Consider the following 25,972-nt stretch of genomic DNA (forward strand, 5'->3'; position numbering starts at 1 on the left):
TATATCACCTCACACCAGTTAGAATGGGCATCATCAGAAAATCTACAAACAACAAATGCTGGAGAGGGTGTGGTGAAAAGGGAACCCTCTTGCACTGTTGGTGGGACTGTAAATTGATACAGCCACTATGGAGAACAGTATGGAGGTTCCTTAAAAAACTAAAAATAAAATTATCATAGGACCCAGCAATCCCACTACTGGGCATATACCCAGAGGAAACCATAATTCAAAAAGACACATGCATCCCAATGTTCATTGCAGCACTATTTACAATAGGCAGGTCATGGAAGCAACCTAAATGCCCATTGACAGACGAATGGATAAAGAAGATGTGGTTCATATATACAATGGAATATTTCTCAGCCATAAAAAGGAATGAAATTGGGTCATTTGTCGAGACATGGATGGATCTAGATACTGTCATACAGAGTAAAGTAAGTCAGAAAGAGAAAAACAAATATTGTATATTAACGCATATATGTGGAACCTAGAAAAATGGTACAGATGAACCGGTTTGCAGGGCAGAAGTTGAGACACAGATGTAGAGAACAAACGTATGGACACCAAGGGGGGAAAGCTGCAGGGGGATGGGGGTGGTGGTGTGATGAATTGGAAGATTGGGATTGACATGTATACACTGATGTGTATAAAATTGATGACTCATAAGAACCTATTGTATAAACAAACAAAAGAATAGTGATTTCATGGGGGAATAAACCTGGTGAAAGTGTAAGCAAAGATGGAAACTTTTATTTTATTTTAATTTATTACTTATTTTCACTAATTTAATTTACTATTTAATTCATTTGAATTCATTTCTACCATTTGTTCTTTTTCCTTTTAGTTTGCATTTGTGACTTTTTTCCAATTTTTTGTATTGTGGCAAAATATACATAAAATTTACTCTTAACCATTTTTAAGTGTACACAGTCCAGTGGTATTAAACATATTCATAATGTTTAGCTACCATCTCCATCATCCATTTCTATAACTCCTTTCATCTTTGTAAAACTAAAACTCTACACCTATTAACAACTCCCCATTCTCCCTCTCCCTAGCCCGTGACAACCACCCTTCTACTTTCTGTCTTCATTATTTTGACTACTCTATCTCATACAAGTGGAATCACACATTATTTGTCTTTTTGTGTGCCTTATTTCACTTAGTATAATGTCCTCAGGTTCATACATTTTGTAGCGCATGTCAGAACTTCCTTCCTTGTGAAGGCTGAATAATATTATATTTTTTGTATACACCCCATTTTGTGTATCCATTCATCTGTTAATGGACACTGGGGCTGCTTGTTCATATTAGCTATTGTGAATAATTCTAACGCTTATTCGTATTAAAACAAAACTCTTTTATAAGTAGCATTTTCCAAATTGTTTGATCCCACATTCCTATTAGTAAAATGTTTGATCAGATACTACACATCCACTTCCCACATGGACAGACCACATCGGTCAGCATAAGTGCACAGGCACATATCAGTATCTTCCCTCTGCAAATAAAGCTTCTGGTCTTTGCCTGCTGACAGCTCTGCAGCAGCTCTCTCCAAGTTGTGGTGGGGTGGTCCACAAGAGTCATGGCTTCCGCCATTCATTAATTCCTGAGGGTCTCATCTCCTTGGAGGATATTCAATCCAATTCATATGAATCTAACCTCTCTTACCAATTCAGAACACCTGCCCTTTAGATGCTTTTACTCAGAAACACAGCTTCAAACTCTGCTGTCGCTCTAACACTGGATTTGTGCTCTTAGAAATGATGTCACCATTCATGTGGTTTTTCTATGGTGACATAAGCAGCATGTCCAAATGATGCCCAAAACAAAGGGGCCAAAATTCCTAGGCATACCTAAGTTCATCTATTTGACAACAAAAAATGTACCAAAGAAGATGTAAGGCCAGGATTATATTAATTTACAAAGGTTCACAAAACCTTCACTGTTGTAAAAAATCCTCTTCCCCAAGTAAATCAATGAAGTTAGAACACTCCCTCACACCATACACAAAAATCAATTCAAAATGGCTTAAAGACTTAAATATAAGACATAACACCATAAAACTCCTAGAAGAGAACATAGGCAAAATATTCTCTGACATAAATTGTAGCAATATTTTCTTAGGTCCGTCTTCCTAGGTAAAAGAAATAAAAGCAAAAATAAACAAATGTGATCTAATCAAACTTATAAGCTTTTGCACAGCAAAGGAAACCATCAACAAAATGAAAAGACAACTTACAGACTGGGAGAAGATATTTGCAAACGATACACTGACAAGAGATTAATTTCCAAAATATATAAACAGCTCATACAACTCACTATCAAAAAAGCAAACAACTCAATTGAAAAATGGGCAGAAGACCTAAAGAGACATTTCTCCAAAGAAGACGTACAGATGGCCAACAGGCATATGAAAAGATGCTCAACACTGCTAATTATTAGAGAAATTCAAATCCAAACTACCTCACACCAGTCAGAATGGCTATCATCAAAAAGTCTACAAATAATAAATGCTGGAGAGGGTGTGAAGAAAAGGGAACCCTCCTACACTATTGGTGGGAATGTAAATTGGTGCAGCCACTATAGAAAACAGTGTGGATGGTCCTTAAAAAATAAACATAGAGTTACCATATGATCCAGCAATCCCACTCCTCGGCATATACCCAGAAAAGACAAAAACTCTAATTCAAAAAGATACACTTACCCCTATATTCACAGCAGCATTATTTACAATAGCCAAGACGTGGAAGCGACCTAAGTGTCCATCAACAGACACATGGATAAAGATGTAACACATACACACACACAGACACACCCTGGAATATTACTCAGCCATAAAAAAGATTGAAACAATGCCATTTGCAGCAACATGGATGGATCTAGAGAGATACCACTTATATGTGGAATCTAAAAAAATAGTACAAATGAACTTATTTACAAAACAGAAACAGACTCACAGACAGAAAACAAACATATGGTTACCAAAGAGGAAGCGGGGAGGAGGAGGGAAAAATTAGGAGTATGGGATTAACAGATTCACACTACCATATATAAAGTAGATAAATAATAGGGATTTACTGTATAGCACAGCGAACTATTCAATATCTCATAATAAGGTATGATGGAAAAGAATTTAAAAAAGGAAATATATATATATGAATCACTTTGCAGTACTCCTGAAACTAAAACAATATTGTAAATCAACTACACTTCAAAAGAAAAAAAAAATCCTCTTCTATATTAACTCTGTTTCTAATGAAGACATACAAAGATACTCTGTATCCTCACTCAAGAAATATGAACTGAGTTGGGAATGATGAAAGCCTCCACAGTCTTATAAAACCATGAAAGATACAGATGAGGCAAATGTGACCTTACTTGACAAATCCCAGAGTCCTAAGGTTAGATGATACCCACTGAGGCTAAAGAGATGTGAGTTGAAAATGCAAAGAATGATACCGTAGGAGCCTGATTTTTTTTCATGCATAAAGGAATTTTCCTCTCATTTTTCTTCACTTAGATACCAAAGTTTCTTCCATTTCAGAAGAGCACTGTTTTTATTATTTCTCCCAAACTCTCTCCAAAACTACTTGTTAGTTTTATTTGAATTACCTATAATCATAGGCTGTACGCTCGGCTTTCACACAAAATAGAACAAATACCTGCAGTTCCCGGTTGTGATTCTCACAGAGTAACTGAAGAAATCTCAGAATCGGCTGCATGATGGCAATGGCAGGACTCATTGTTACTTCCTCTGCAGACTTTTCCTCAGCGTTTCCCGCTTCTGATCCTGGGCACATGATGTCTATTTCTGGATCCATTTCTCTTCTGTACACACAGTATGCTTTGGATGTTGCCGAAGAAGCTTCTGTTAATTGCCCTTTCATTCCCTCTTTTAAATGTAATGATGAATCTCTTACTGAAAATAAAGCAGTATTCTTATATTTATGAATGAACTTCCTTTTGCTAATTAAAAAAAAAGACAGTTATCCAAATTCTCTAACAATTGAATTTAAAATCACCTGACGGGCTTCCCTGATGGTGCAGTGGTTGAGAGTCCACCTGCCAATGCAGGGGACACGGGTTCGTGCCCCGGTCCGGGAAGATCCCACATGCCGTGGAGCAGCTGGACCCGTGAGCCATGGCTGCTGAGCCTGCGCATCTGGGGCCTGTGCTCCACAATGGGAGAGTCTACAGCAGTGAGAGGCCCGTGTACCGCAAAAAAAATAAAAAATAAAAAAAAATAAAATAAAATCACCTGACAAGAGGTGCAAGAATTTCCCAAAAAGAATCTGAGGTAGCAACTAAAAATTCAACTTTGCGCTGGGATATTAAAAAAAAGATCTTAATGCTTAGCCAATTTTAGAAGGGCTCCTGTCTTTCTGATAAATATAAAATGTCAGAGTTCTTGAATACAAGAAGGTGGGAAAATAGGGCAAACTTCAAAAATGTTAATATTTAGATGATTTGTATTTACTACACTGATGACTTCATTATTACAAATACCAAAAATCTTTCATAGAGTTTAGTGCTGTAATTCCTGTTCTTACAGTTTAAATTTCATGAACATTCAGGTTTGGGCAGTTGTTCTTTACCATACATTTCACTATGAAATCAAACATTTTCATGTCACTTGTTGCTTTGCACTGATAACTCCTTGCTTGAGCTTGGCCCTACAGAGCTCTTTCAAGGTCAACCCCATGACCACAAAAATTCAAGGATGGAGTTCCATAAACAGAGTCACAGCTGGAATAATTAGACTAAGACAAGTGAGATGAAAAACATAAGAGAGATCTAAAAACTGTGTTACCCCTCTTTTCTCTCACTCTATTCTCCCCAATACTCAACTATTTCTTTACCTCTCATTCGTGGGCCAGATGTCATCAATTCGTTGTCATCATCCCTTTTTTTGTTACCTAAGTCTATGGTATTAACTGTCACTGTTGATCTTATCTCTTTCTGAGCAGCCTTCATTCGGTCATAGAGAACTTTGAAGAATTTTTCTGACTTTTTTTGTTCATGCAACTGCTGGTAGAAGGAATACTGCAAGAAAACATATTTTAAGACATCTATACCCAAGGGGAGAAAATAATGTTTTTACGTTTGAAATAAACATAAGCATTATGGATAAAAGTCTATATTTAATGTGCTGCCCATGATTATTTCATAAACTGACAGCTTTGCTAGTCTCCTGTACTATTTACTGTGTCCTAATAATAGCTTGTATTTGCTTAGCACTTTCCACTAAAATCCAACATAATTTCATGTTACTGAATTCATCTCTACTGATTATTTGTTTTAAAATTTTACAAAGGTACTGTAAGAAGTGGTATGCAAAGAGCTCTTTGATTTTTATATTATTATGAAGTCATGTTTTGATTCAACATATATTTATTGAGGGCCTGCTATGTGCCGGGTCCCATGCTACGAAGGGATAGAACAAACAGGGAAAACAACTACAGTCTCTGCCCTTGTGACTTTGTAATCTAGCATGGAAAACAACCACTAACCTGATGGTAAATGTGAGTCTACAAAGAGTTATTTTTCTCTTTGTCTAAATTATAGTACATTTAATTTAGAATGTGTTACCATGGCAGCCTCACTCACAGGAACCCACTGATAAGTAGGCACTAAATTCTTCTGGTACTTTATTAGATACGTTGCTTTGCATGGGGTCTAGGGCAAGCCCACCCTAAAATGTATAAAGTGAATTCTGCTTTAGAGTAAATAATGATGTAGAAAGGATTCAACACCCCAAGTATGATAAAACATATCTCACGGAGAGGTGGAAATACTGAAACTTGAGAATATCTGCCCTAATCATGGTCTGCTTAATGACTTCAGGAAGTAACCAAAGAGGTAGGAGATGGGAAAGGTGATACACTCCAGAGAAGTCAGGATTCACACTGGGTGGGGAAATTGTAAGTTATTAAGACTAAAACCTTGGAAGAGATGCAACGCAAACAAGAGAAAGTAAAAAAAAATTAATAAAGATAATAATTCCAGGAACTGTGCTGATAAAAAAGAGTTATATAACCCTGATGACAGACAACGGGAAGAAAACATCTGAAGAAATAATGACTTCCAGATCAACTAGAATTGACCATAATCCAATATATCTAAACAGTCAATTTTGGGGAGTTTGGCTCCTGCAGATATGCTTTCCTGAAAGAATGCCTGAAACCATGACTCATAGGTCCTTGAACTTATAGGTGAGACTCTAATGACATCAGGCCTTGAAATGGATGCCTGTCCTGCAATTTGTGATGTGGGCAATGCATATTCTCAAAGTGTTTCATGAAGTCTTACAAGTTGGCTTCATACCTACAAGGGGGAAGCTCTAAGCAGAGGGCTAGCAACAACTCAAGAAAGCAGGCCAAAAAGCCACAGTAACCATAGCAACCACAGTGAAACAGTCAAGCTGGTTCTGTTAATTCAAAGGATAAATTCAGCATTCAGAGACCTCTATGGTCCCATAAATTAAGCTGATGCTTGAACCCTAATATTTTCAATATAATGGGGTTAGAAGGTAGAAAGGGATTCCTATATATTAATGAGGAAGTTATAGAACCTTGTGGTTCTATTAAAACAAAGTTTTTATAATTTATGTTGTTCCTTGACATATATTATCTCATTGATTCTTTCAGTGCAACTGTGTGATGAACACGGTATCCTTATTTCCATTTTGCAGATCAATAAAATATGGTTTGGTGAATGTAAACGACTTGCCCAATATTATATAAGTAGTAAGTGGGTAGAGCTAGGATTTAACTCCAGATTCTCTGACTCTAAATCACTAAATTTATAAAATAACCCCTGAAGCTCAAAATGTCAGATGATTTACATAGACTTTTAAAAACCAGGGCTCTATAAAGCTGAACAGTATGATTTTAATAAAGATAAACAGTATGTTTTTTATATGTGTATATAATCTCAACAGGCAGCGTAATGATTTACCTCACAAAAGAGGTGGGCTTTGACTGGGGAAGCATCTCCATGAGTTTCAGAGTATAAGAGGAAACTCTAAGGTTTTGGGGGGAGCCACGGGTGATAGATAAACAGATCTATGTGACAGAGGAAGGACTTTCCACCAAGAAGGGGGTGGGGGAGACTAGAAATGAGAGGACAGAGAAGAGAAATGAAGTGAGGAACCAGAGAGATGCAGTAAGACCAGGGTGTGACGCACGGTGATCAGCCAGGGAAACTTCCTAGGAGTGAGGCGGTAGAAGGATATTTCAGAAAGGAGATGTCTGTAGTGGTTAACAGCACAGACTGTGGAGCCAGTCGGCATGGGTTCCAATCCTAGCTTGATCTCTAACTAGCTATGTGAGTTTAGGTGTATCTCAGATTCTTCTTTGTTAAGATGAGATAGGACACAAGCTCCTGCACAGGTTGCTTGTGAGGATTAACCAAGTTATTACTCAGAAGGCACCAAGAATAGCACTTGGTGGAGGTATTATGTTCATTGTTGCTATTATTAGCGTGCAATTTGAAATTGTAATCTAACCACCTCCTCTACCCTCCCCCTCAACCATTCTCTAATAAAGTACATTAAACAGATAAATTGATTTATGTAGCTAGGAGGATAGAACTTAAGGAAGGGGATCAGATTCCTACCTCAGGGCTACAGAACCTGCCAAGTGCCAAGACAGCCCATGAACTGATAAGAAAGCAAGACATTAGTGGCCAGCGAGACTATGAGAATGTAACCCCTCCTGGATTTTGGCAGAAGTCTTGGGGAGGGCAAGGATTCAAGTTGACCTCAACTAGACCTCTTAGGGCCAGGAGCACACAGTTGACATCTGGGTTACACAACGATGTAGGTAAGTGAGAAACCCGAATTGTGTAAGGCTGGTAAATGAGACTGTCATAACCCATCTTAAAAGAAGGTTTTCTTCTACAAAAATCATTGAATGCTATCCACATCGACAAATATTTGTTGAACGGCTATAAAGCACCATAGATATAAAGAACAAGACATGATCCCCTACTTTAAAGAAGATGACATTTAACTGGAGAGACAGGATGTCATATAAATAACAACCAAACAAAGCTGCACAGGCAAAGTGCCAAGTGAGCATCAAAGAAACAAATGCTGTGGGAGCTCAGATAAAGGACCGGTCCCAACGGCCCCAACCAGACAGGGAAGACTTTGTGAATGAGGTAGAATTTGATTCGGACCATTCATTCATAGAGCCATTCACTCCTGAACATTTATTGAATCCCTAGGCTGGGCCAGCCATGGTGCCAGACACAAGGGATGCAAAGATGGAAAACATGTGGTCTCAACCTCTAAGGAATCATAGCCTGATGAACTCATGAAGAGGCACAATAAAGTGGTAGAAATGCTACTGAAGATGTCTGCAGGATAGAGCAGAAGTGTACAGTACCTAGTGGACAATTCTGCCCAGTGGGACATAGGATCAGAAAAGGCTTCCAAAAGAAGTTCATGAGTTGAGTCCTTGAAGAGGAGAAAGTGACATGAGAAACGGCACAACACATCTAAGGAACTACAAGAGCTTAATATAGCTGGTGCGCAAGAGAGAGGATGGGGGAGGGGAGAGATGGAATAAGAAAGGAAAGATGGAAAACTTGAAGAGATTAGATCACGAAGGATCGTATGGACTACGGTAGAGTTTGCCTTTATAGGAAAGTGACTGATTTTAAGCAGGAGAATAACGTGTGTTTTGGAGAGATATCTTTAGAGGTAACATGATTTTTTTTTTTTTTAGTGTTTAATTAGATGTGGCTTCTACTTGCCATGAAGAGGGAAAATGGATTCTGGATTTTCCAATTAGTTGTAAGCATCGTTTCCTTCCTGACCAAGGCAAACCTAGAAATATCAGATGAGTGAGCGGCAGGGCTGGGAGGATGATGCCTGTTCCCTGGGAACACTTCCCAGCTCTGGGGATCACACAACGAGCGAGCTCTGCCTTTAGGTGTGGGGGGAGTCCAGGCACAACTTGGCAGGCATTTCAAAGTGAAACATGTGCCTTCTGGAAGCAGTGGTCTGATCCTGCATGCAAGTGAGCGCACCACTCACTGGAGCACAGCACTGAATAGATGAACGATGACTCTCAAGTCACCCCTCCTGAGGTGAGTGAGCAAACAGAATGAAGAAAGAAGACATGGTTCTTCTCTCCCCACACCAGTGAAAGCAGGGAGAAGCAGCAGGGTAACACACACTGGGAGATTTGGGGCAAAAGGGAAAGGTAGAGTTCTGAGCTTCTGAAGAAGTATCTGAGATGGGTGGGGAATGTTATGGGAACTTGTTTTAATGCCAAATACTGTGCGAGGAGTTTATATATATTACCTCATTTAATTAATGCACTTAATTCTTTTTCTTCTACATTTAATTCTTTGACGAGTCAAAATGTTGTCCTAATTTGCTGAAAGTAAGCCTAAAATTTCCCTAAGCAAACCAGAATTTCTGGTGTCCTGTGAGAAATGATGCTGCTAAGAAATGTTCTGCTTCACCGAATAATTGTGAAGCTCTGTAGTTACTACAGCAAATCAAATAAATATATAAGGAAAATGTGGCTGTTTTTGGGTGGGGGGACAGTCATGAGAAGCTTAACGAAAAAACATTACTTTCCCTGGGTTTCTATAACAAGTAAATAAGAAATACAAAATAACAAAATGTAGCAAATGGTCATGATGGTAAGCAAGTACCTGAGTTTGTGTATTTCCTCCTTCAAGCAAGGCAATGCCAAGTAAAATGCCTTCCGAAAAAATTCTGTCATTTTTGGTGTTCACTATAACATCGATGACAAGTTCAGATGCACCTTCTTTATCCAGTAGACACTGAATATCTGACATGGATATCCCCATCTTATCTGAATCTTGTCCAGAAAAGCTTCCTGTGATTAGGAAAAACAAATAAATAAACCTTTGTCAGAAGGCAAAATTAATTCTAATGTTCAAATCCATTGTTTTATGAACCCAAAATTGTGCAAAGGTTTTTTGTTTTTTGTTTTTTCGCGGCACGCGGGCCTCTCACTGTTGTGGCCTCTCCCCTTGTGGAGCACAGGCTCCGGACGCACAGGCTCAGCGGCCATGGCTCACGGGCCCAGCCGCTCCGCGGCATGTGGGATCTTCCCGGACCGGTGCACGAACCCGTGTCCCCTGCATCGGCAGGCGGACTCTCAATCACTGCACGACCAGGGAAGCCCCTGTGCAAAGGTTTTTAATAGTGCTTTTAAAATTTATTTTTCCAGTTTTATTGAGATATAACATCGTATATCAATGATATATAACATTGTGTACGTTTAAGGTGTACAACATAATGCTTTGATATATGATATATTGCAAAATGATCACGACAATAAGATTAATTAAATTCATCATCTCATAAAGTTAATTTATTTTCCTTGTGATGAGAACTTTTAGGATCTATTCTCTTAGCAACTTTCAAATATGCAGTACAGTATTGTTAACTATAGTCATCGTGTTGTATATTACATCTCCTGGATTTATTTATTTTAGAGCTGGAAGTTTGTTCCTTTTGACCCCTTTCCCTTGATTCCCCTACTCCCCACTCCCTGCCTCGGGCAAGCACAAATCTGATGCCTGTGTCTAGGAGTTTGCTGTTTTTAGATTACATATGTAAGCGATAGCATGTGGTGCCTGTCTTCGTCTGACTTAGTTCACTTTAGCATAATGCGCTTGAGGTCCATGCTAGTTGGTGCAAATGGCAGGATCTTCTTATTTTTGCTGTGGCTGATAATAGTGCTCTTTAAATGATTTTTATATTTGTGCTATGTTAAGTAAAATACTAGAGTAGCACTGCATGCAGACATGCTCTAAAAATCCGAAAATGAGGAAAAAATGATGTCTTGCCTCCTCCTTGTGCAGATTTGCAGTAGGCTCCAGAGAGATGTCCATTCATACAGACACCATAATCGCCTCTAAAGTACCGATCCAGGAGTATTTTTCTTAATGTAGTACCCTAATAAAAAGGATAAGAAAAGTGTAAGTTATTATTTCTTTTTCTAGCAAAAGAAAAAATATCAATACATTAAAGTGCCACTTAAAATGCATTTTTATCAATTATTTGAGACATGGAAAAAGTAACTTTATACTGCATAATATTTTTAAAATTGTATTTATTTATTTATTTATTTATTTATTTATTTATTTTTGGCTGCGTCAGGTCTTCATTTCTGTGCGAGGGCTTTCTCTAGTTGCAGCGAGCGGGGGCCACTCTTCATTGTGGTGCACAGGCCTCTCACTATTGTGGCCTCTCTTCTTGCGGAGCACAAGCTCCAGATGCGCAGGCTCAGTAGTTGTGGCTCACAGGCCTAGTTGCTCCGCGGCATGTGGGATCTTCCCAGACCAGGGCTCAAACCTGTGTCCCCTGCATTGGCAGGCAGATTCTCAACCACTGCGCCACCAGGGAAGCCCTGCATAATATTTTCTGAGGCAAAAACTTGCAAATATTTCCCAAGAAAATAACAATAGTTTTGCTTCTCCCAGAAATAAAGAATAAAATATAGTATTTTCAATAGACTGTACTAGGAAAATCACAAACACTATACATTTTAAATTGTTTCAGAAGTGTAGGTAAGAATATTTATGGTGGCTAAAGAAAACACAGATTAATAAATACCCTAAGAATTGGAAAGAAAAAGCCTTAGTTAGAGGGGCTCAGTAAAAAGAGCTAGAAAAGTTCTGGGTATACAGCAGGTGCTCAAAAAATTAAGCTTGATCAGACAAAGAGAATTATATTTAAACTCCAAGTGCTTTATTCCGAAGACAGTGGGCAAAAGACAGTGTATCAAACATGTAATTCAAAAATTCCTAAATCTTCAATTTTGTATGGATTACAAGACATTTTTTAAATGATATATTTTGCAGTATAGTTGCTTGCATGTACATAAGAAATATAGACAACTCTAAATCTTTCAGTTTACTGGTTATTATTTTAAGAGACGAGAGTAATTTTTAAAGTATTATTTAAAGACTGTATGTTTAAACTATTTAAATTAACACCACAACTGCCAAGGTAAGGAAATCGTGGTCCAAGAGCTTATGTAATTGGCTGCAGATCACGCGGCTAACAGGTGATGGAGTAAGACCTGAACCCAACTCTTGATGGCAAAACCCAGCCACTTCCCTGTGCTGCATTGCACGCTCCCTCCCCAGCATGCCTGCCTTTTATGCTGAGACAGGTGGCTCTCATTCCTCCTTCTCTCTCTCATGCTTTGGTTGTCCTTGTTTCTCCAGCCTTGTTTCACGTTTTGTCCTCAGCTCTTCTCCCCATCAGCAACTTCATCTGACCCTTGCTTGCACAATCACCTGTGCAGGTCTCACTGCCAAGTGTGTCTCCTCCAGCCTTGACCTTGTTTTCCTGAGCCTCTCATCCTGTTTCCACTTACATTTCCTTATCTACATCTGGAGATTCTAGTGGCACCTCAAACTCAGCTTTTCAGAAGGGTATATTCCTTCTCTCTTAAACCTGTTTTCCTCTCAAACTGAAGAAATCCAATTTATTTCAAGGAGATCACATCGTTCTGGTCTTTTAGGCTCCAAACTTAAGGGATCATCTATTAACCACCATACCCAACTTGACAATGATTTGTGAAAACCCGCCTATTCTACTTTTTCAACAGCTGCCTCCAAAAGCATCTTCACACATTATATAATAACCAAACTGAACTATGTGATGATTCCTCAACCACAGTTTTCTAAGTCTTTCTCTTTGTTCACATCATATTCTCTGTCTGAAAAGCTCTTCTTCTTCTTGTTTATGGACATGTCCTATCCTCCCTCCATTCTACCAATATTCATTAGGTACCAAGTGTGTTTTAGGCACTATCTTAAGTGAATAAGATATAACCCTTTCCTCAAAGAATTTGCAATACCATCGGTTCCATAATAGAGATGTATACTAAGCCTTATGGAAGTGCTTAAGGGGAAACAGCTGATTCGGAAGAGGCTTTACATGGCAAACCTCCCCTGCTAACCCAGACGATCATCCCAGCAAAGCTGTCTCGTACACAGCGTGGAACAAATATGTATGTCCTAAATGTCACAGTGCCAAGAATTTCAACAGGCACCCAGAGCCTTATAGCAACTTTCATTTATTGACACTTAAATTTGAGAACACAGACATTTATTATTGCCTCCTATTTCATGTTTTCTTCCTCTAAGACTTTTTCATATAGGGGTGTTGTGAGTAAAGGTGATGATCAGTCTTGGAAGAGATAGTGAGGTGTTAGGAGCTTATTCTACCAGTGAAGAGAACTCAACTCGCCCCTGTCAAACCAAAGTGGGGCACTTAGAGAAGATGTAAGAAATTAAATTTTCTTTTTTTCTTTTAAAAGAAAGCCTTTTGAGTAAATTAATTTCATCTGGCCAAAGAAGCATCATTCCAACAGGGGAGGAAAAACAAAATAAGACATTTCTTTGGAATCAAATGGGCTTTTACTGTGTATCTCATTACAGCAGAAGGAGATGCTAGGAGAGACCTTTTTAGACCCATCAATTATAAGGCTGAGGTTGTATGTTGGGGAGAAAGACATGAGAACACAGTGACTGAAGTACTTAATTTCTTTAAAGGGCACCTCAGTTTGCTGCACTAATCATGGTTCTCACCTCTACACATGAATGGATTGCTTCTCACTCTAACCCAGTAACATACAGTTGGCCCAGCTGTAATAAGTAAAACTGACAAATGTGAAAACACAGGACTGATTTTCTTGAAATGGTACAAGTCAGTGTCACTGTCTGGAAGAGAACCTGTTGTGAGTAGAACCCCAGGTCCATGTGAATGAGCTCCCTTTTTATGCTTTGTAAGAGCCTTTTAACCCCATTAATCCAAGAACTCAACCAAGAGATAGAAAAGCAATAGTTTAAAGGATAAATATTATAGAAAGTTACATTTTACCCTCTGTTTTTAAAAATGCTCTTTATATTGCTAGAAGAATAAAGCTGTTCAAAACCAATCAGACAGTGGAAGTGTTTCATATCAAATTAAAATGAGCACCATACCTGCCATCATTTCTAAATTCTTTTCAGGCAGATGAAATCACAGGTGCTTATCAGATTCATAAACATCTAAATCAAATGAGCAACATTCTTCTCATCTACTTCCGGCCTAGTTAGAAGCATATATTTTTTAACTATGTGACATTCAGAATGCCACCGAAAGGAGATGGGGGCTCCCTATATCTCTGTTCTCAACTCTGGAGCCACACTGTCAGCATTTCAGTCCCCTCTATGCCACATACTAGCTGGAATATCTTAAGTTACTTCACTACCCTGTGTCCAGTCCCATAATTGTCAAATGGAAAGATCATAGCACTTACTCTCAGAGGGCTTCAGTGATGATTAAATAGGGAAAAATATGTAAAGTACTTTGAACAGTTCCCACCACATAGTAAGTGCTATATAATTTGTGTATAATCGATGCTATTGTTGCTAGTATTAATATTATTCAGATCACAGAACAGTTTACAGTTGACAAGGTGATTTTGTACATACTTTCTCACTTTATACCAAACCGTCCCACATACTAAGAAAATGGCAAAAATAATAAATGATAAACTACTTGAAAATCTTTATTTGTCCACTATTTTAATCAGTCCTTAGAATTATATACTTGTGAGCTAATGGACACCGGGCTCACAATGGACCTTCCAACTTCAACTAGGTGGAAAAAAATGCTACATTGGTTCAAACTCCATAGTTTTCAAAAAAGGTAAACTTTGGTGCTAAACATGAATGAAGAATAGGCAGAGATGGAACAGGATTCTGTTCTGTTTGTCTTAATCGTCCTCATTTAAGATTGGAAAACTTTAGATATTGCCACATCACAAGTTTAGCAGAACTGATTCCTGTTGTCAAATACTGAGTTCTGCCTTGAGGCGTGGGAGGCAAGTATTACGTCCAAACCTGTCTTGGCCTTACAGTGGTGACAGCTGAGGGGCAAGTCATTTACCCAAATTCCTTTAACTCAAATAAAAGTAATTGTAGAGCCATGGTCAGAAATTCTGGTGCCAGGGTTATAAATAATAGTCTCAGAGCTATAATTGCCATGGCAGAAATTTGGGAAAGAACTAAAAACATATTTCGAAAAGAATTCTACAACAATTGAGAAGTTCAACTTCTGTACTCGTTCTTCAATTCCAAAATGAATTCCTGACTGGGCTTCCCAAGAAGGTGTCTTTGTTAGATTAGGCCAAGTAGCAAGGAATGTCCTTCCCAGTCTTTTCAATATCAGAGTCAATTCCAGGCTACAAGACTCAGCTTTTAGCCAATGTCTTCATATGAACACATCCCAGATGTACTAAAAGTAATGTAGCCAACATAACTAACAACCACCTTCTGAAATTACAACAAAACATCTCCATAAAAAGAGAAGTCACACTGACAGTTTGTGAAAATCTGAGAGGATGGGTTTTTCCTGGCCATTTCCTGTTGCATCAACTCCAATGGATCAAAAATTAAGAAGCTCAGGACTTCCCTGGTGGTGCAGTGGTTAAGAATCTGCCTGCCAATGCAGGGGACATGGGTTCGAGCCCTGGTCCAGGAATATCCCACATGCCACGGAGAACTAAGCCCATGTGCCACAACTACCGAGCCTGCTCTCTATAGCCCGCAAGCCAAAACTACTAAGTCCACGTGCCAAAACTAATGAAGCCCGCACGCCTAGAGCCTGTGTTCCACAACAAGAAAAGCTACTGCTCGCCACAACTAGAGCCCGCACACAGCAACGAAGACCCAATGCAGCGAAAAATAAATAAATAAATAAATAAATAAATAAATAAATAAATAAATAAAAATTAAGAAGTCAGAAATGATTGCCTTTCATGGATAGAAAGGATAACAAAAATGTATTAGTCTTAGAAAGGACTAGAGGTTTTCTTTGATTTTCAAAGAAGCACAGCCCTGTTTGCCTTAACGGGAGTTAATAGCATTAGGAGTGAAGAGTCCAAGGACGTGATGTTTGAGGTACTGATTCCACCTCTGTTCCTGTTCCCTTGGAAGTATCATACACTAAAGTAATATTTTTTCCACAGTGTGCAATATCATCAAGACATCATCAAAATATGTCACCACAACCAGAATCCTAGAAAACTAAGCCCTCAACTAGAAATTCAAAAGGTAATGAAAATTGCAAACTGAAGATGCTTAATTTAGGGTTTTCCCTCCAAGTCTAACAATTAGCTGCTAATCAGCTTGGATAAGATCTGTAAGGAGGTGATTGTATGTATCTATAGTCTCCACACAATCTTATTTTAACATTAAACTTGATATTAGTCTAACTGGCGTTCCCCTAACCTTTTCATTAATGATAGCCTGTCTGATTAGATATTTTTCCTCATTTGAATTCCCAGGGGTTAAAAAGATATGTATCTAATTTCAAATAAATTATTGCAACAGCTGTATCCTAGTGGAATTACATTAGATCGATCCGTCATTATAATCAACTACATCTTCAAGGAACTCCTTGGAGGAAATGTGGCCAATCTCCTATAATCCAACTGGCTAATGGTTTGTATTTCTTGGTCACTGACTCCAAGGAAGGTAAGCCAATTCTTTCCCCTGATGATTTTCCCCACTTTCTTAAGATAAGAAACATAAACTTCAATAGGAGTAGTTATTATATACATTCACAAGATGCTCTTCATCAATCCAATGACACAATCATGATAATTTTGAAAAACATACAGATGTTTCAATAATTCTGAAAAGAATTCTGAAATTCCTTTTTTGTAAAGGAGGTTACAAAAAAAAAGAATGTGGAAAAATTTTAAGCCAATTATTCATACGCCACAATGGCAATCTACTGCCATCTCCTTTCTTCCCTTTTTCTAATTCACTGCAAAGACATTATATTTCTACCATGTGTCAGGAACTAGGAAAGGGGCTGCAAAAAGCAATTCTGCAGCATATGCTGAAAGAATTTTCAAATCTGTAGAGGATATATGGCACTGTTTTTCAACATAAATAATCCTCACTAGACCATTTGATTCCATTTGTGAAATTTAAACATTTACACAGTAAATGATGATATTTAAAACATTTGATGATGATACTGAGATAAGAGCGACTTAAAGTCATCATTCTGGGTTTATCAAATATCCCAGCCTCTAGACAAACAAGGTTGCTGAGAAGGCTTTTCTTAGAGGATGTGTTTGTGCCCTCTAACTAGTGAGAAGTAAAGGAAACTATCTTCTCTGGAGTTTAATAAAAGCCTCTCAGTATTGGGTTTCCAGGAAGCATATGGACTGACATGAAACTCAACAAAATCATACACCTCACCCATTTCAATACAGGGTCTGCTTACATTCAGAGGTTGAGAACTTATGCAACTCTTCACCCACAGTACTGGAGAATGGATCTTTCTGCCTGTAATTGTTTACCTTTCTGAGTAAGCAGTCTTCATCTCACCTCCAGAACATAAAGTCGAGAGAAGAGTAACTAATCAGACAATAAGCAGATGAGCCTTAGACACCATTTCCCTATTGAAGCAAAACTCCTTGACACACATCATAAATCACTACCTCATAAAATTACACTCAAATGGCAGTGCACACAACCACTAAAGTTAAGCCCATAATCTGCTGGTTCACAGTATAGAAACTACTTGTTACTGAGAAAAATGGAATCGACATGCTGCCAATGCAAGCATGCACACTCACACCAAAGGCCAGGAAAAATGGAATTTCAAATGGTTAATTTCAAAGCTTCTGCAAAGGCTTTGTGTACCTGAAGGATGATATGGAGAGGTATAGAGCAAAAAAGATTCAGCTTATGGGAGGTCTCAGAGAACATAAGAGGACAAAGCAAGAAGGGGAGGAGATGGAAATAAATGAGAGAATTGACCTTGATCTGAATGATAATGTGAAGTACAATTGGAGAGTTTCCCTCCCGGACAACGGGAAGAGTGATATCTGTTTTAGATCCTCAAGTGCTGTGATTCCTCTTATATTTCCACAATCATTTGGTAAAGACTGATACATAGGTACAACTTTGCAAGATGGAGTAACAGTGGTAAGGAACAATATATAAAGTATTGAAATTCAACCTGTATCTCACACAATCCACAAAAATCAATTCCAGGTAGGTTCAAGATTTAAATGTGAAGGACAAAACTGTAGCACTTTCAGAGATCTATGGAGGAGAGTATATTTATGATACAGGGGTAGGGGAGGATTTTTTAAACAATAAACTAAAACCGCAAACTATAAAAGACTACAGTAAAATTGAGAGCTTCCATTAATTAAAACACATCATTAAAACCACAAACTGGGAAAAGATATTATATGTGTGTGTGTGTGTGTGTGTGTGTGTAGTGTTTAAGGAATTCCTGCACACTAGAAAAAAAGCATAAATCATCCAAAAGAAAATGAGCAAAAGGCTCAAACAGGCACGTCATGGAAGAGAAAAGCCAAGTAGCCAATAAACATAAGAAAATAGATAATTAACCTCACAAGTAATTAGAGAAATGAAAACTTAAACTGCAGTAAGAGATTTCTCACCTACACATCTGGAAAAAAATTTAAATTCTTTCAACATCAAGCTTTTACAAAGATGTGAGCAAACAGAACACTGATAGCTGGGCAAATTGGTACAGCTACTTTGAAAAACAATTTGACATTCTTAGTAAAGCTAAAGATGTACAAACAAACAAACAAAAACAAAACAAAACAAAAACAAAACAAAACAAAAAGAAAAAAAGACAGAGAGGTAAGACCAGCACACACCAGCCCTATATTCACCTTCCTGTTTCTATATTCACCTTCCTGTTTCAGTGTAGTTCACGAGCTCCAAGCTGGGAATCTACCACCTGCAACCAAGAGGGTCTTGGCCCATGGGGCAGTGAGAGCACAGGACTTGGAAGAGTTATCAAGAGAACAGCATGGTAGAATAGCCACCCCCTTACAGAAAGAGAGAGAGAGAAACCTAATCCCTTTCCCCAAAAATACTAGAAAGAAATTGTCCTTGAAAGGGAAGGAGAAAACTAGCACTTGCATTACTTATCAATCAATGCAAATATTTTGACAAAGGAAGTATGAAGCCAAATTTTAATAAGTTCAGAATATATTTAGAATTTCCTCAGATAGAAGTATCTACGGAGTCAATGGAATGAAGAGGAGCTCTGCATAGCACAACTTCAAGGGAAGCTCTTGAGAATTAAGTGAGATGATATCTATCTGCACGCTGTTTAACACATAATCATGCAATTTACAAAGGGGCTCAGCATTGGAAAGCTGTGCACTTAGTGAAAATGATAATGTTTTAGAGAACACGCACAGCAACAAAGACCCAACGTAGCCAAAAATAAAATAAATAAAAAAAATTAAAAAAAAAAGCGGCTTGCTCCTTTAAGAAACAAAATGGATTCACAGTCCAAAATGTTGGCAAGGATTATGGAACAATGGAAATTTTCATACACTGTTGATAAGTGTAAACTGGCGACACCATTTAAAAAAAATTGGTTTGATCTGAGTTCTACTACTGGCTTTGTGATGTCAAGAATTTTATTTAGCTGCCCTCAGACTCAGTTTCCCCATCTTTGTGTAATAATATCCACACTGCAGGACTATTTTAAGGAAAAGAAATTGTATATGGAAAGCTTTATGTTCTTAGCCCATAATAAGTACTAAATAAACAGCTATTGTAATATTTTGTTTAATGTTTTAAAAAATAAGCTTCATTTGAGAAAGACTTGCGCAACTGGCATATATAGGATATGATAATGCCCAGTGCCATGAAGACACCCACAGCTTTAAGTTCTGACATAAATATCCAGTTCCAACTTCCTATAAATTTTTAAGAGAAGGCAAATGAAAAACAGCATTCATTTCGTAGAAGGTCACTTTGAAGCCAACTTGATCAGTATGCTCTGTTTTCATAAAAATAACACATACACATGCATAAGTTCCAAGCATCCCTAGTGCATGTACAAAGCAGAACTTCTTCAGAAGCCAATTTAGATCAACTTTTCTTAAAGTAGTGTTAAGTGGGAAGACCAAAGGTCCAATGTTCTCTTAGAAAAGAGCAATATTTCTTCCTAATATTTGTTTTTAACATAAGAAATGTAAGAAAAATATTAAAAACATTTATAAAATTATCACACAATGTCCATTAGGAAATATTGTGCTTCCTAACTAGTCTCCCCATATGCACTTGGTGCCCCCCCAATTCATTCTCTGTCATTCAGAGGGTTGTGAAACAACAGAGGACTATAACTGAATATATATGAATACATAAAATGCTTACAAATCAATGAGAAAAAAAATCTGGTGGAAAAGCAGACAAGAGAACTGAACTGGGATTTCTTATAAGAAACACATATGGCCAATAAACATGAAAACATGCTTACCTTTATTAGTAATTAGGGAGTATTAATTAAGATTATGCTGAAAAAGAATATATATATATATATATATATATATATATATATATATATATATATATATATATATATATATAACTGAATCACTGTGCTATACACCTGAAACTAACACAACATTTTAAATCAACTATATTTTAATTAAAAAAAGAAAGATTACCATAAGCCACCATCTTACACCCACTAGGTTGGCAAAAATTAAGAAGTCTGACAAAATGAAGTGCTGGAGAGGATGTGGACCAATTGTAGGAATGAAAATTGGTACAACCACTTTAGAAAACATGTTCTCACCCAGCAATTACATTCCCAAGGAGACATGTGCTCCAGGAGACACATAGTACCATATCCTAGACATTTATATTAGCATTGACAGCAAAACAAACAGGCAAAAAATAAACCAAAACACTGGAATCAATCCAAATATCCACTGACAGGAAAAACGGATCAGTAAATTTTAGTATATTCCCAGAGGGTAATAATATCTTTGGTAAATATAAAAAAAAACTTGAGCCTCAGCAACACACAACAACCCTGATGAATCTCAGAAACATGATCTTGAGAGAAAAAAAAAAAGTCCTAGGAGACATGTAGTGTGGTATTAAAACTGAGAGGTACTAGTTGTCTCTGCCTCTGGAAGGGGAGGCCAAAACACATAGGTAGATACAAGCTTTTCTTCAGTTGGCTGGGGGATTCATGGGTCTTCATTATATTGTTATGCTTCATAATTTTAAATGATGTTGTATATATTATTTCATATAAATTCAATATTATATTTAAGCATCATGATGGTTACTTCCTGCATATCATGTTCTTTGGCTTTTGAATACTGACCCAAACCCATAGCATGGCTTAGGTAAGGACTCGTGATCCAACATCTACAAATCTTGAACCATTGTCATCCTTGTTCTCTGAATCAATCTATATCTTCCTCCTGCCACACAGGCCTTTCAGTGTCTCATCATGTCTCCTCTTCCTCAAGGCATTAGCAGACAAGGTTTCCTTTTGCCAGCCATGCTTTCTGTGCACCCCCATCCCCAAGTACTCCCAGCTTTGCTTAGTTAACTCCTAGGCAACCGTTAGGTCTGAGCTCAACCATATCAGAGTCATTCTCTCTAACCTTACTAAGCTAGTTCTCATTCAGTCCTCTCATAATATCCTGCACTTCATTCACCAAGTATTTTAGTTTTATAGCTATTTATATTAGTTTTTGAATGGTTTCTATCTCCTTCTACTAGATTATAAGCACCACAAGAACAGGGACTGTGCTTTTTTTCCCCTTTTTGGCTGCCCAACAAACAACTCCAACACCTAGTGCAAAACCTGGCACGTTAAGTACTCAATAAATACTTTTGAATCAATGTCTAAACCAATGATTCTGAATGAGAGACCACTATCTACCAAAAAAGATTTGTCCTGAGTGCCACCTATTTAAGGACTGCAATATATGATATCTATCATGTCTTACAACTTGGGCAGATATTTGAGATATATTTAATGTTACTTGCATATTAAATGTTTTTAGTGTACAAACTCATTAACTATAGTTTTATGGCTGAAAGAAGGAAGTTATGTTGGAATCCAACAGCAAAATGTTAGAATACCAAAAAGAAAAAGTAAACAATTCTAACATTCAGTCTGAGAAATTGGAAGGTAAAATATTAATCAATGATTGTGATATGGTCTAATGCTAGAGAATACACTAATATGCCGAAAGTCTAGTCTAAGTTCTTCCCTGTCACCATATGTCTAATGAAATAGGATGTTCATATTTTACTGAAAAACATAGAAACCACCTTGATGCTGTACATCACTGCAAGGATCTGACTGAGCAACATAATTGTTAATATTATGTAAATGTATCACTTTAAAAGATACAAAGTTACTATTTTCTTTTAAAAATATTATGTTTGGGTGTGCCATAATTTATAACAAAAGATAAAATTAAAAATAATTCTATTTTATCTCATTTTCCCCTCATCAAATGAAAATCATGTTTTTCTTTAGTGTTTTCTTTAGTGACAATAAAAAATTATGTAGGTCTAATGTTGATGATTTCTTGTATCAAATTGTCATGAGATGATATATTTTGCCTACTGTAATATAAGCAAGTATCTTCTTATACCTCCCAACTGTGTTCTATATGTTAACCATAATTTTCAAAGAATTCCACAATGAAAAACTGTGAGACAATGATTTAGAACTAGTAGAAACTAGGAATTCCATAAATGTTCAACAACATTTCAAAGCACCAATACAATTATTACCCAAAGAAAACAAGATCTCAATCCAAACCAACCTAAAGATGCCTGAGTTGATTAAAAGACAAAGTATCAAGTGCCTACCTTAGGAAGAGACTTTTGCAGAAAGTCTTTGACTAGGCTTATTACAGTCTCATGAACACTATTCTGAAAGTCATTTTGATTCCCTCTGGCACACACCATAGCAGATATTTCACTACTTTACACATCCTCAACTGTAACTGGAATCCAGGGCACTAAGAAAGTAACACTTTATGTCTAATAATATGCCAAGCATGTTTGCTGTTATGGAAGTAGAGCTGCTTGGTAGTGCTGGGGTGAAAGGTATCTACATTATAAACATGTTCACAGGCTTGTGAGTCACCTGTCTAGTTAGCTTTGGAAAGGAACAAAACAACATTGTCAGACTGAAAAGAAAACACAATCTTGAAAAAATTGATTTGAGGGAAACAAGCTACTTTCAATTAGTAGATTAAAGAATACAGGGAAAAGAAGAATTTCCGTGAACTATAGGTTGTTAATTTCATACTCCCAAACTGGGTAATAATAAGTTGATGACTCTCCCTCTCTTCTTTATCTGTGTGTGTGTGTGTGCATGAGTGTGTGTAATATATCACTTTTATACTCCTGGATATTAATATGTGTAAAACGGTATTTATCAAATCTTTGAGGTACTAAAGGTCTTGCTTTCTCCTGTGGGTATTGGTAGCATAGATGATGGGGTTCCCTTCCCCCCCAAAAAGTGCACTAACACATCTCCTATTACATTTCAATGATTCTAACAAAATTCTAAAATTTTTCCCAAATTTTAACATTCCTGAATCACAGGTCACTCTAAAATCAATGGTTTATCATAGCTCAACTGGCAACATTCTTTTCTTTTTTTCCAGTGATACAACTGATGGCGTATTAGAACTGATGAGATGTATATCACATTGAATGAAAAAATAAGAATATCGGGGCTTCCCTGGTGGCGCAGTGGTTGAGGGTCCGCCTGCCGATGCAGGGGACGCGGGTTCGTGCCCCGGTCCGGGAGGATCCCACGTGCCGCGGAGCGGCTGGGCCCGTGAGCCATGGCCGCTGAGCCTGCGCGTCCGGAGCCTGTGCTCCGCAACGGGAGAGGCCACAACAGTGAGAGGCCCGCGTACCACAAAAGAATAAAATGAAATAAAATAAGAATATCTTTTAATCTGGGACTCAACAAAGCTTCACAGTCTCTGGTACTACTATCACACTCATTTTTCACATAAAGCAAAAGATGAAATTATACCAGAGACTTAAGTCATCCAACGATGTGTCTTTAGTGTTTTCCCTTTTTACTGCTACATGTTGCATATAATACTTCAGTTCACCACCATCTTACATTTTGATGTCACATGCTCTGAACTGGGCCTACATTAAAATCAGTAAACAAAATGACAATATTGACAGAGACAAGAGGTATAGTTTACTTACAAATGAAGAGCCATGGAAAAGTAAATAAATAAGAGAGATGCATTTAACTGATTTATGAAGCACAGACAATATGAAATTGCTGTACTTTAAAATATTCACCCCTAGATACCACTTCACCCCCATTAGGATGGCTAAACTAAAAAAAGACAGACCATAATAACACTGTTAATGTGGAAAAATTGGGACTCTTATACATTGCTGACCATAATAAAATGGTGCTATCATTCTGGAAAACTGTTTTGCAGTTCCTAAAAATTAAACATAGAGTTTGCATATGACCCCTTTTGCAGAGGGATATGCAAAAGAAACATAAAAACATACGTCCATACAAACACTTGTACATGAATGTTAATAGCAGCATTATTCGTAATAGCTAAAAAGTAGGAACAACCCAAATGTCCATCAAAGATAAATGGATAGACAAAATGTGATCTATCCATATGATGGAATATTATTTGGCAATAAAAAGGGAAGGAAGTACTGATACAAGTTACAACATGGATGAGCCTTGAAAAACATTATGCTAAGTGAAGGAAGGCAGTTATGTAAGACCACATATATTATGATTGCATTTATATGAAACATCTAGAAGAGGTAAATCCATTGAGACAGAAAGTAGATTAGTAGTTGACAGGAGGTGGGGGAGGGAATGGAGAGTGACTGCTAATGGGAATGAGGTTTCTTTTGCGGGTAATGAAAATGTTCTAAAATTAGACAGTGGGTGTTGTTTGCAAATCTGTGAATATGCTAAAAACCACTGAACTGTATACTTCAGCAGGGTGAATTTTAGGATGTGTGACTATTTCAATAAAGCTGTTAAAAAAATAAAATATATCCATTAGATTACAGAAATTCACTCTTTAAATGATTTTAAAATCCACATCTTACAGAAAATAATGTCAGTTCTGCCCAACTTTCTGCTAAGCTGCTGAGCCATTACTGCTATTTGCCACAAAGTTCTCGCATTTAAGTGCATCTGTACGACAGATGTATTATAATGGCGCATGTTTTGAATGTTATATCTGTTAGTAAAATGTAGAGCGGCTCAAACTGCTAATTAAATATAAAACTGTATGTGTCAATTAGGAGCCATTTTCTTTTCAAAACTGTCTAATGTTTAAGGCACAATAAATTGAACTAGTATCTAAGACTGTTTGTGTCTTGACCTGTGTGGGAAGGCAGTCCAGTGCACTGAATACAGGCTGGACAGTTTCCATGGATACCTCACACTACTTGAGGTGGAGAAACTAAAATTTATAAACAACCTCAAGAAAATTATGCTTCACAAAATCAATTAGTTTAAAAAAATACTAATTTTCCTGAAGAAAGATGCTAGAATTTGTTTTGTTGATAAGTGGATATGGTTTTGGGGGGGGTGAGGGGGGCAAGGTTTTTAAAAGGATAGTGTTTAAGTTGCATTAGAAATCATAGTAGTGGGAGAGCCATATTCAAAAGGCATCTATCATCAAAAGGTTTACAGCAAACCTCTAGAGTTTTAAAGATATTTAGCTTTTACAGAAACCAAATATATCGAATTATTCCAGCTGAGTTTAGTTAATCTGGCCACTGCGTACTAACACGCTGATCTTTCCAAATAAATGTACACTGTGATTACAACCAGGTTATTACCCCACCCACCATCCTTTTGTTCCTTCCCATGGAATATGACTACACACTTTCCAGATGTAGCATGAAAGCCAGTGTTATTCAACAACCATAGCAGAATTAAACAAAACAAAGCATGAGAAGAACACATGTAGCTTTCATAAGAAAAGGAGACGTTCCCCACTCCGCTTTGCTGAGAAGACCTGACCATACACCTGTTTGTTCACACCTTTAAAGGTTAGAGAAGAAGAATAAGAAAGTCATAGCATCAGCTTTTTCCACGTCC

General features: G+C 37.4%; 1 protein-coding gene across 1 annotated transcript in view; it reads right to left on the reverse strand.

Annotated features, from left to right (window-relative positions):
* ITPR2 (inositol 1,4,5-trisphosphate receptor type 2) overlaps positions 1 to 25,972 on the reverse strand; it is a 534,949-nt gene that overhangs the window by 159,285 nt on the left and 349,692 nt on the right. Inside the window, exons 38-41 of the mRNA XM_081250074.1 lie at positions 10,843 to 10,951; positions 9,676 to 9,863; positions 4,863 to 5,046; positions 3,666 to 3,922 (exon numbers count right to left, since the gene is read on the reverse strand). Coding sequence (XP_081106200.1) covers positions 3,666 to 3,922; positions 4,863 to 5,046; positions 9,676 to 9,863; positions 10,843 to 10,951 — 738 coding nt within the window. The remainder of the gene's footprint in view (positions 1 to 3,665; positions 3,923 to 4,862; positions 5,047 to 9,675; positions 9,864 to 10,842; positions 10,952 to 25,972) is intronic.

This window comes from Mesoplodon bidens (genome assembly GCF_964165515.1).
Source record: "Mesoplodon bidens genome assembly, chromosome: 11".
Taxonomy (NCBI): Eukaryota; Metazoa; Chordata; class Mammalia; order Artiodactyla; family Ziphiidae; genus Mesoplodon; species Mesoplodon bidens.